Source organism: Oncorhynchus gorbuscha, linkage group LG18 (assembly GCF_021184085.1).
Source record: "Oncorhynchus gorbuscha isolate QuinsamMale2020 ecotype Even-year linkage group LG18, OgorEven_v1.0, whole genome shotgun sequence".
In the NCBI taxonomy this organism is placed as follows: Eukaryota; Metazoa; Chordata; class Actinopteri; order Salmoniformes; family Salmonidae; genus Oncorhynchus; species Oncorhynchus gorbuscha.
Genome location: NC_060190.1, coordinates 69,185,134 through 69,198,120, shown reverse-complemented (window position 1 = coordinate 69,198,120; position 12,987 = coordinate 69,185,134). Strand labels below are relative to the sequence as shown.

Here is a 12,987-nt window from a genome sequence, read left to right as displayed (position 1 = left end):
CTACTTTAACTACATTGTCCTTGTGTTAATTCTTACAGTTAAAATGAGGTGAAGTGAGATCACTACTGGTTGTGAATAGACTCCTGGGTGGTCGTTGGGTCATTTTGTAAAAACTGTTAGGTTTCATATACACACTTTAAGGAGGGTTATTTAGCTGACATGTGTTGTGATAATTTTCTGTAGTTTCATATTTAAAATTAAAGCTAATTCATGGAAGTCATTCAGTCTTAAACTTGTTCATTGATGCCGGTGTTCCTCTAGTTACTGTATACTGACGCCAGCCCTCACCAGGGGAGCTGCCCTCTCCCAGGCTCATGCTTAAGGTCTTGGTCAGAGATATGGCAACAGATTGACGTGGCGAGGCAGTGCCCAGTGATGCCAAGCTGGAGGACTGGGAGGTGGAGGTTGAGGGACCGCCTGTCTTCAACTGGTCATTCTCTGCCTTCAGGTTCTCCACTGTCATCTGCAGGCAGGGACACACAGTGTAGGATTAAGGGGGGATACTAATACAGATAGCTACTTAGTGAGGGGAGTCCTGTAGGGCCCAAATGGGGTCAGGTTCAGGGGTCAAACCATATCTACGTTACAGTAGACATCATTAGGTAACACAAAAACACAAATACACACAGGCAGACACACACACATACACACAGGCAGACACACACACACCTGCATGTTGTTCATGGCCTCCTGCAGTTGCTCCAGCTGGTGGGCGGAGCTAAGGGCTTCCAGGCGGATGTCGGTCAGCTTCCTCTCCTTCTCCCAGAGGGCCGAGCGCAACGTAGACACAACCTTCTCATCCTGCGGGGGATCCTCGCCTCCTTCACACAGCCTGAGGGAGAAAAACACACGATGCAAATACTGAACAGAGGCATCATGTCCATTGAAACTGATGTGGCACATGTCTAATCTATTCCATTAAACTGATGGAGATAAATAAGACACATAAATAAAATAGAGCTAGATACTGATAGATTAAATTAGCCATAGATACTAATACATAATATAGAGATAGATACTGATAGATTAAATTAGCGATAGATACTAATACATGATATAGAGATAGATACTGATACATGATATAGAGATAGATACTGATAGATTAAATTAGCGATAGATACTAATACATGATATAGAGATAGATACTGATAGATTAAATTAGCGATAGATACTAATACATGATATAGAGATAGATACTGATAGATTAAATTAGCGATAGATACTAATACATGATATAGAGATAGATACTGATACATGATATAGAGATAGATACTGATAGATTAAATTAGCGAGAGATACTTGTACATGAAATAGAGATAGATACTGATACATGAAATAGAGATAGATACTAATACATGATATAGAGATAGATACTAATACATGATATAGAGATAGATACTAATACATGATATAGAGATAGATACTAATACATGATATAGAGATAGATACTAATACATGATATAGAGATAGATACTGATACATGAAAGAGATAGATATTGATACATGATATAGAGATAGATACTGATACATGATATAGATAGATACTGATACATGAAAGAGATAGATACTGATACATGAAAGAGATAGATACTGATACATGAAAGAGATAGATATTGATACATGATATAGAGATAGATACTGATACATGATATAGATAGTTACTGATACATGAAAGAGATAGATACTGATACATGAAAGAGATAGATACTGATACATGATATAGATAGATACTGATATATGAAATAGAGATAGATACTGATACTTGAAATAGAGATAGATATGAATACATGATATAGAGATAGATATGAATACATGATATAGAGATAGATATGAATACATGATATAGAGATAGATATGAATACATGATATAGAGATAGATGCTGATAAATGAAACAGAGATAGATGCTGATACATTAAATTCATACATACCATTTGTTGCCCCTCAATGTTTTAAATATGGATTTATGGAATCAAAACATGGTTCAGACGAGAGGGGCACCAAGGGGATCAGGATGTGTGAGGCCTTACCCAGAGGAGGATGCAGAGACAGAGGACCTCATCACGGAGGGAGGGTTGTCCCCGTCCCCATCCCTGTCCCCGTGGTGGATGGTGATCTTAGGAGAGGAGGGAGCAGAGGAATCTGGAGTGGCGATCTCCTCGATGTCAGCGTACGAAGCAGAGAGCTTTGAACCCTTCTTACTGAACGCCTTGTTGAAGGAACTTCTCAGCTGTACAACAGGAGTACATAGATAACAGAGAGAAAGAGTGAGGATCCCCTTCTGGAACAGAATTCAAGTTGTAAGACTGACAGAGTACCCAGAGAGAACCACAGTGAACAATTCCTCAGTCTGACCCCTGTAACCATCCCGTACTCGTTAATGTGTCTCAAATGGCACCCTATTCCCTGCATAGTGCACTAAATCAAATCAAATGTATTTGTCACATACACATGGTTAGCAGATGTTAAAACCTGTTAGGGATGTCGAGAATCTAAGCAGCTTTTCCCAGCTTTTTGTTAAAAATCGCGCAACATTTCAGCGCCCTGCTATTCATGCCAGGAATATAGTATATGCATATGATTAGTATGTGTGGATTGAAAACACTCAGACGTTTCTAAAACTGGTTAAATCACGGCTGTGACTATAACAGAACGTGCGTTTCATCGAAAAGTGCAGGAAAATCTGATCACTGAAAATGGAAATATATATCCATGCGCGACTTGAACCCATTGATAAAGGTGAACCACATTTAATGGGGCTGAGCTTGCAATACCTACAGCTTCCACACATTGTCTAGAGTCTTGTCATTTGCCTATGATTTGTTTCTTGGTCAAACCGAATCAAGGGAACCGATTCCCTCCGGTCTCCGACCGGATGTTTTGGTTGAGATTTCTTCCGACAGTATTTCATGAAGGACACCTATAGAATTGACATCGCCTCGTTATCAATTGTATCACTTATTAACGTGTACTAATACCTAAAGTTGCATTTCAAAAGTATTTCGAAGTGTTTTGTGAAAGTTAATCGTCAACTTTTTTAATTAAAAAAATGACGTTACGTTATAAAACACAATTTTTTTCCGTTGTTCACACTGTGTTCATAGATCGATATCTAGGCTATATATGGACCGATTTAATCGAACAAAGACCCAAAATTATGTTTATGGGACATCTAGGAGTGCCAAGAAAGAAGCTCGTCAAAGGTAATGAATGTTTTATATTTTATTTCTGCGTTCTGAGTAGCCCCCAGCTATCGCAAAATCTGTCGTTAGGTGACGGTGCAGTATTTGGGGGATACACGCTATCAGATAATAGCTTTCATGCTTTCGCCGAAAAGCATTTTACAAATCTGACTCGGTAACTAGATTCACAACGAGTGTAGCTTTAATTCAGTATATTGTATGTGCATTTTAATGAAAGTTTTAGTTTTATCAAAAACTATACGTGGCGCACTTGAAATTTCCGCTGATATATGTTCCCACCACGGGACCACTGCCCTAGCATTTAGGATTCATAAAAAATCCTACAATGTGATTTTCAGGATTTTTTTTCTCATTTTGTCTGTCATAGTTGAAGTGTACCTATGATGAAAATTACAGGCCTCTCTCATCTTTTTAAGTGGGAGAACTTGCACAATTGGTGGCTGACTAAATACTTTTTTGCACCAATGTATATGGCACAGCTGTCAGTTTGTTGGTCCTTAAATGAAATTGGTATATGTTTTTATTTATCATACTTTTCTTTAACCATTTATGTTCTTTAATACAGGGCCGACATACAAGTTCCTTACTTTTTCCCCTTCTACTTGCCTCTTCCATTTTTGTGGTAATGCTGCAAAATTGGTTGTAATTTTGGGTAGAGCAGACATTTCCATATGTCTGTGTTAGCTGCATGTGTGACATAACTCCACCAGTTCTATTTATGATATTATTCACAAAATTATACGTTTTTTGAAAATTTCTTCGAAAAATAGTTGTTTTAATCAATTAGTATATTTGAATTTAACTACAATATTTGTTGTATTATTTGTCTTTTCAGGTGGATTAAACTGAAATTGCAACCAACTTTCTAAGGCTTGTTTAAAAAATAAAGATATTTTGGAGATTATTTCCTTTTCAAACAATCGAAAGTGGGCCGGTGTAATCTGAATAAAAATACCAATTTACTAGAGAACCAGTATGGATTTAAGTATAACTTTTTTATGACTGATACCTTTAGTGAGAGGTCTAATGCTTTAATATTGAATCATTTCTGCCCTCCGAAATCATATTTGTTATATAAATAGGCCCTTTTAATTTGATCTGGCTTGCCGTTCCAAATAAAATGGAATATTTTATGTTCATATAATTTAAAAAGCAGGTCACTAGGTGTAGGCAAAACCATAAGCAAATAGATAAACTGTGATATGACTAAAGAGTTAATCAGGATGATTTTTCCACAAATAGACAGGTATTTTCCTTTCCATGGTAGCAAGATCTTATCTATTTTTGCTAACTTTCTATAAAAATGTGGGAGTGAGATCATTTATTTTGGGATTTGTATACCGAGTATGTCTACATCTCCGTCAGACCATTTTATTGGTAATGTCACGTTCATCATAGTGAGGAGACCAAGGCGTAGCGTGATTTGAAGACATTCTTCTTTTAATAACGAAGAACACAAAGAACACCTAAACAAACTAACCAAAACAACAAAACAAACGTGACGCTATATAACACGAGTGCTGAAACAGGCACCTACACATAGACAATAACCCACCAACTAACCAAGGCATATGGCTACCTAAATATGGTCCCCAATCAGAGACAACGATAAACAGCTGCCTCTGGTCCTCAATCAATCTAAGCAACTATAGACATAAAACACCTAGACTGAACAAACCCCATAAACATACAAAAACCATAGACAGGACAAAAACACATATATCACCCTCGTCATACCCTGACCTAAACAAAACAATAAAGAAAACAAAGATAACTAAGGTCAGGGTGTGACAGGTAAACTACATGGTAATGTGAAATTTGCATTTTTTTAGTGATCCATTACATAATATAGTAATATTATTTGGTAATAATTTGGTTTTAATCCAGAGAGAATAGCAAAAGTATCTAGATTCTCTATGAGGCCGTGGAGAGACTCTAATTGTGGTTTTAAAAGAAAACATGAATCATCAGCGTACAATGACACCTTAGTATTTAAGCCACGGATTTCTAATCCCTTAATATTATTGTTTGATCTAATCTTAACAGCTAACATTTCGATGGCAATAATAAATAGATATGCCGATAGTGGACAACCTTGTTTTACTCCTCCAGAGAGGAGTACTATATAGGGTTAATGGTGCCATTTGAGACACACTCCTTTGTTTCATCAAAATATCACAGCAGGGGATCTGGGGAGGGGCTGTTGGCCTGGCGGTTGGGAGCTTTAGCCGATGGCAGATAGGTCACAGGTTCGGGTCCCCGTTTTTTGACCTTGTGGGAGATCTGTCGACTTGCCCGTGAGCAGGGAATTGACCCTGGTTGCTTCTGTGGGTCGCTCTGGATGGGAGTCTCTTAGATCACTAATGTGATGTAGATGTTGAGCGGCTTCCCTACAAGTAGATTGTAGGTTTTAATATTCTATAAAAAAACTAGAAATAGTACAAAAATCACAGCAGTAACTACTGACTCTGATTTTCTAGACTTGAATATAACCAGCAGGAAAACAATATTGTCCTCAAAATCCCCAAATCTCGCCACCCCTATACTGGTGTTATTCCTGCTGAGGTGAAGCGGGACAATGTGAGAACCCAGGGCTAATCTGGCAGAGTGAATCAACAATAGTCACGGGCTGCAGCACACACAACATGGAATTAACCTAACAGCTTAGTCTGCAGGGAAACTGTAGAAAATAGCACCCGGTAATGAGACAGAGATGCCCATTAGACTTTGTAAGTATGGTCCAAAGAGGGGCAAGGAATATAGACGAGCACTGTCAAATAAGGGGGACAGAATGGAGAAGAGCACTGTCCAATGGTGGGAAGAGCAGCTGGAAATTGCATTGATGAGCCTTGAGCGCTGCACAGACCGTACAGATTTGAGTTGCTGCAAGAATAATGATTTTATTTATTGTCGAATCCTAAATCACACTTATTTTTTACTTTACAGATAGTACAGACACTTAAGAAATGTGGAGAATTCCTCATATAGGGTTTTACTGTCAACAAACCCAACATAATCATAAAAGCCTTGCTCCTTATTTAATGATATTCAAGGACGACCAACCAAATGGTTGCGTTGACAATAAATCAATCACAAAAATTTTATGTTGTCATCTGACAGAAAAAATCTCTATATCACTTCTCTGACACTGAAACAAACAGAATTCTCTGACACTGAACCAAACAGAATTTAACTGCAGGTTTTGAGAACATCTGAATTCAATTTGTTAACGATTTATTTACTTGTGATTTAAGGAATAATTTGTCTGGCATATATTTAACGTGAATGGTATAACATACAGTTAGTGAATGAAGTGGAGTTAGCTAGGTTTAATATGAGATTAGAAATTAGACCTTCCAAATATCTTAACAAGAATGGCACATCAGTGTACGGAGGAATGTAGGGACGGAGGACTTGCAGCTCTCACAATATCTACTACTCAAAGACCTGAATAAAATACTGAGAGAGAGAGAGAGAGAGACACAGAGAAACTCCAGACCGTTTCTGGTACTTGGACTGAATTCGGCAAGACAGTACCACTACCCTGGCCACAGTGAGTGGGTTCTCTCATAGAACCAGGATCTCAATAAGAATCCTAATTCTAATGATCTATTCTATTTACAGCAGGCGGTTCTGTGCTCTCACCCAGCTCTTCTTCTTCTTCTTGGCCTCCTGCTCCTTCAGACTGCTCAAGCTGGAGTGGCTGGTGATACTGTTCAGGCTGGAGATGCTCTCGGACGAGTTCTGCCTCTTCATCTGAAGCTCTGGAGAGACAAGAGGAGCTGGTGAGAAGAGCTGATCTTGACAGAGGAGAGGAGCTAATGAGAATAACTGTTCTGGAGAGAGGAGAGGGGCAGGTGAAAAGAAGTGTTCTGGACAGAGGAGAGGAGATTGTGAGAAGAACTGTTCTGGAGGGAGGAGAGGAGCTAGAGAGAAGAACTGTTCAGGAGAGAGGAGAGGAGCTAGAGAGAAGAACTCTTGTGTAGAGAGGAGCTAGTGAGGAGGGTGAATAAGGGTTGGGTCTCCAGATTTTCACATATTCATACCATAATTTTCTCTTCCCGGGAGTATCGACTGATGGTCACTGAATGTTGATGCTAGCAAATATGACCAGTTGTCAAACTCAACTCCGCCTCGTTATAAGAGAATGGAGTTGAGCACTCCTCAGCTACGGGAATATTATTATGGTTTGATTATGGTAAAATAACTTTAGGCCTTTGTTTGGCTCTCTACCTTCAGGAGGGATTTCAGGGTTGCTGAGGGCCACATGGATGATATCTTGGGCCTCTGTGTTCTTCGTCTTTAGAATCTCTATGGTCTCCTTCAGATCAGTCAGCTCAGAGTCCTACGGGGAAACAGGCTCAATACATAAACACACTGACAAAATGTTAGTTGTCTCTGGGAACTTTCTCAAAATTACCAGATTTTCAAGAAATCCTGGTTGGAAGATTCTCGAAATCAGAAGTGATTAAGCAGGAATCTGGGAATTCTCCAAAACTCAATAGAACAGCGCTGATAGATGAAAATAGAATGCTATTTGGCCCTAAACAGAGAATACACAGCGGCAGAATACCTGACCACTGTGACTGACCCAAAATTAAGGAAAGCTTTGACTATGTACAGACTCAGTGAGCATAGCCTTGCTATTGAGAAAGGCCGCCGTAGGCAGACATGGCTCTCAAGAGAAGACAGGCTATGTGCTCACTGCCCACAAAATGAGGTGGAAACTGAGCTGCACTTCCTAAACTCCTGCCCAATGTATGACCATATTAGAGAGACATATTTCCCCCAGATTACACAGATCCACAAAGAATTTGAAAACAAATCCAATTTTGAAAAACTCCCATATCTTTTGGGTGAAATTCCACAGTGTGCCATCACAGCAGCAAGATTTGTGACCTGTTGCCACGAGAAAAGGGCAACCAGTGAAGAACAAACACCATTGTAAATACAACCCATATTTATGCTTATTCATTTTATCTTGTGTCCTTTAACTATTTGTACATTGTATATATATATATATAATATGACATTTGTAATGTCTTTACTGTTTTTAAACTTCTGTATGTGTAATGTTTACTGTTAATTTTTGTTGTTTTTCACTTTATATATTCACTTTGTATGTTGTCTACCTCACTTGCTTTGGCAATGTTAACACGTTTCCCATGCCAATAAAGCCCTTGAATTGAATTGAATCCTAATCAAATCAACATTTATTTGTTGTGTACACAGATAAGCAGATGTTAAAGCAGGTGCAACGAAATGCTCATGTTTCTAGTTCCAGCAGCGCAGTGTCTATAATCCCCCCAAAAGAGAAGAAGAAATGAATGAATATCAGAATGAGCAATATCAGATGGAGATTGACTATGGAATTTCTATGGTGTCTCTGAGGTCCTGAAGGTTTGAAGGATCGTGTTGAGTGGCTTGTGAAAACACAACCTTAGCACCATGTCAAGCTTTGACTAGATTTCCGATTTCATTTCCTGTCAGGAGGACCAATGGCAGCGGTGCCCTGTCCTCTGCTCTCTAACAGGATGACACAGCAGTTAGATGGTGCCGGGGGGGGGGGGGGGGTGTCTGGTGGATCAGGCTCAGGGGTTGACTGCCAACGCACATTGATGAGGTCGGACTGTCTAGGCTCACTATGCTCTCAGATTTTCATTGAGCAAAAGTAAATTGGTTCATTTGTTTGAAAAACTGTAGGTTAATATGAATTCCCCACACACATTTTTTTAATGAATTTCTCACACCCAGAAGATACTGAATGTTTGCTACATCTAATTATAGTAAACTACAAACATTTATTTTACATTGATTGGAAATAGCTGGATAGTAAATGAATAGAGCAAAACTCAGCTCCACAGAAGTTTCTGAAAGTAAACACATGTAAGAGACGGTAGCATAGTGCAGTTGCATTTACCGGTACCTTCTGCTCCTGGCTGACCGACAAGGTCTGTAGACGTGACGTCATCAGTTGCAGGCTCTGCTCGAACGCTGCTACCAAATTAGCCTTCAGAGAGAGAGATAGAGAGAGAGAGAGAGGATGTAGGGTAGAGAGGGAGGGTGAGAGAGAGAAATAGAAGAGGTGGGGTAGATAGAGGGAGGGAGAGAGAGAAATAGAGAGAGGTGGGGTAGAGAGAGAGAGAGAGAGAGAGAGGAGTAGAGAGAGAGAGAGAGAGAGAGAGAGAGAGAGGATGAGGGAGAGAGAGGAGAGAGAGAGAGAGAGGGAGAGAGAAATAGAAGAGGTGGGGTAGATGGAGAGAGAAAGAAAGAAAGAAAGAAAGAAAGAAAGAAAGAAAGAAAGAAAGAAAGAAAGAGAAGAGGTAGGGTAGAGAGAGAGGTGGTAGACAGGGAGAGAGGGAGATAGGGTAAAGAGAGAGGTGGTGGAGAGGGAGAGAGAGAGATAGGGTAGAGAGAGGTGGTAGAGAGGGAGAGAGGGTAAAGAGAGAGGTGGTGGAGAGGGAGAGAGAGAGATAGGGAAAGAGAGAGGTGGAGAGAGGGAGAGAAGATAGATAGGGTAAAGAGAGAGGTGGTAGAGAGGGAGAGAGAGAGATAGGGTAAAGAGAGAGGTGGTAGAGAGGGAGAGATAGGGTAAAGAGAGAGGTGGTAGAGAGGGAGAGAGAGAGATAGGGTAAAGAGAGAGGTTGTAGAGGGGGAGAGAGAGAGAGGATACAGAGGTGAGTCACTGCACCACAGGCATACTACACATCATGCAAAATGGCCTCCTCCAGGAGGAGCGGGAGTGGTGAAGGTTTGGACAGCTGTGGAAGGTGAGGAAGATGAAAGAAATGGAGAAGAGGAGGGGGAGGGCGAGCGGGAGATGACTGGAGTATAGTACTGGGGCACAGGCCTTTCCAACCTTGTGTACAGTAGCATGGGAGACCTTTCTGAACGGTGGCAGAAAGCCTAGCGGTTAAGAGCATTGAGCCAGTAACCGAAAGGTTGCTTGTTGGAATCCCTGAGCTGACTTGGTGAAAAAGTTGGATGTTGATCATTGCTAGACAGCCATTTTCAAGTCTTGCCATAGATTTTTAAGACCATTTAAGTCAAACCTGTAACTACACCACTCAGGAACATTCAATGTCATCTTGGTAAGCAACACCAGTATATATTTGGCCTTTTGTTTTAGGTTATTGTCCTGCTGAAAGGTGAATTCATCTCCCTGTGTGTGTTGGAAAGCAGAGTGAACCAGGTTTTCGTCTAGGATTTTGCCTGTGCTTAACTCTATTCTGTTTATTTTTATCCTTAAAAACTATCAAGTCCTTGCCAATGAAAAGCATACCCATAGCATGATGTAGCCTCCACCATGCTTGAAAATATGAAGAGTGGTACTCAGTGACTTGTTGTGTTGGATTTGCCCCAAACATTTTATATTCAGGACATACATTTAATTTCTTTACCACATTTTTTATTTTTTTTTATTTTAGTGCCTTATTGCAAACAGGATGCATGTTTCAGAATATTTGTATTCTGTACAAGCTACCTTCGTTTCATTATGTTATTAAAGGTTAGTATTTTGGAGTACCTACAATGTTGTTGATTCATCCTCGGTTTTCTCCTATCACAGCCATTAAGCTCTGTTTTAAATGGGCCTCAAGGTGAAATCCCTGAGCAGTTTCCTTTGTCTCCGGCAACTGAGTTAAGGAGAATGCCTGTGTCTTTCAAGTTCCTGGTTGTATTAATACACCATCCAAAGTGCATTTAATAACTTCACCATGCTCAAAGGGATATTCAATATCTGCTTTTTTTATGCTATTATAGACATGCTTCAAGGTAGATGTCGAGACCTAGCTGGCGGCACCACACGGTGACTCAGACAGGAACCGTATCACCGGGTTAGCCTGTCAGTCAAGCGGGACGGGATGGGCGATCAAAGAGTCATGTGACAGCGAAGAACGGAGGAGGGATCTGGAAGCAACAGACATTCCAACAAACCTGTCCTAGCTGCTACACCCAGTATCCAGAGGTGTGGGTCAGCGGCCAGCAGGCAGGGGGCAGCAGAGATTCCAGAACCAGCAGTCAATACAGCCAACAGTGGAGGAGAGATGGACAGTGGCATTAGGCGGGGTCACACTATTTGCACACATTCACACGCACGCACAACACAGACACAGAGATTGGGCCAGAGGGCTGGCTATTCAAGATCAATTATTACAAATTACAGTAATAATCAACTACAGTTAAGAGCAACATCATACAATTTAACACATGATAAAGTTAACAACACAGTGGGTAAGGGCTGAAGCAAAACATATTCAATAATATGATACTATATTTTTTTATTAGTTGTTTATAAATACTGTTAATTCATGTATTATTACTGAACCAAGGTCTGTGTTCATCTAACATTCAATCACACAGTATCAGTAACATACTCAGGTCAGAGGGTTGGAGCATGTTAAAGGGTATTGCCAAATGGATAGTGTTAGCACTGTAGTGGACTTTGACTTGCTAAAACAACATGCAACACATAGTAATCAAGTTCATTTCCTGAAAAGAAAGTGTTGGTTTTAGACTGGTATCTCCACAGCCTTGAGAAAATGTTCTCTTTCAACAAATACAGAATTTCACTCACTCTCTCTTAACACATGTAATATACTGGATGAAGCATCTGATAGCAGGAGTGTCAGGCTGAGGTAAGGAGAGGTGAGGAGAGGGGCGGGAAGAAGGTTGATAGGGGTGAGGGGCGGATGGGGTGTGGAGGTGGAGTACAGAGAGAGTAGAAGAGGTTGTGTCAGTACAGGGGAGAGAAGGGCTTGATAATGTGGTGGGGGTGCAGCGTTGATAATGTACCCCCCTGTAGTGCCTAGGGTTCATAAATCTTAACCACTATCGCTGGTGTTACTCACTCCCTAGTTATGGGTTATGCGCGGGGGCCACAGCCAGCCTCTAGTAGGGTTCATTATGGCTGGCAAAGGCCAACTTTATCCTCCATCACGTTCAGCTATGACTGGGCCAAGGAGGGCAGGAATAGCCCCTCCAGGAGAGGTTATGGTTACCTACCTGCACAATGACTACAACTATGGCCAGGGGATTTGTCCTAGTAAGGCCACATGGCCAGGGAAAACTCTGGAACCAAACTCTAACTAACCAATACACAACTATAGAATTATTAACATTATCATTGAGTGGTTTTTGGTCAGCGAGTTAGATTGCGTTCTATGCTTTCAACACTGGGCAATAAAGTCACAGATAGATGTATGCCTCTATCACAGCCAGCACCATTTCTGATCTCAACCTCTACGGCATGTTTTCCTATCGTAGCTCAACATCAGAGTAATCAACGCCTGACGATTCAGGCACTCTAAATAGCTTCATAATACCTTTATCAAGATATCAGAAGTTTTCAGACATGGTTTTTGTGTTGGCTTGTGTGGCAAAATCCCCATCATCACCTCTCATGTTTTACAATTAATAATGTCTGGCATCCAGAGACAGCTTCCATCCATCATACTGTATGTCCCAACACAGACATTAAGAAATGGGTTTGTTATGGATGCTGCTACCGTAGTATGGGACAAGTTGTGAGGCTGCTGTTGACGGAGACTCTCACAATCAATCCTAATAGAATCATGGTAGAACATCATGGAATCATGGTAGAACAAAGATGTGTCATAGGAACATAATAAATGAGGTGAAAATGACAGACGGCCAGGGAGAAATCCAAACCCAGTCTAATAGAAATTATTAGCAGTAGAGGCATAATCCAGATTGGATTTATGCAAGAAAATAAAAGGCATATGATATATCAGAAATTGTGTAATATAATAATATAATATAACGTAA

The 12,987-nt window shown here is 40.4% G+C and overlaps 1 protein-coding gene across 16 annotated transcripts in view; it reads right to left on the bottom strand.

Moving 5' to 3' along the window:
* Positions 1 to 12,987, bottom strand: part of LOC124002853 (neuron navigator 1-like) — a 163,662-nt gene that overhangs the window by 10,806 nt on the left and 139,869 nt on the right. For 9 of the 16 annotated variants that reach the window (XM_046310603.1, XM_046310593.1, XM_046310597.1 and 6 more), the window contains 7 exons: positions 11,137 to 11,145; positions 9,122 to 9,211; positions 7,435 to 7,546; positions 6,847 to 6,965; positions 2,029 to 2,228; positions 670 to 832; positions 289 to 463 (listed from right to left, as the gene is read on the bottom strand). In XM_046310603.1, coding sequence (XP_046166559.1) covers positions 289 to 463; positions 670 to 832; positions 2,029 to 2,228; positions 6,847 to 6,965; positions 7,435 to 7,546; positions 9,122 to 9,211; positions 11,137 to 11,145 — 868 coding nt within the window. The remainder of the gene's footprint in view (positions 1 to 288; positions 464 to 669; positions 833 to 2,028; positions 2,229 to 6,846; positions 6,966 to 7,434; positions 7,547 to 9,121; positions 9,212 to 11,136; positions 11,146 to 12,987) is intronic. The other 7 variants (XM_046310598.1, XM_046310601.1, XM_046310609.1 and 4 more) reach the window with 3 other exon arrangements.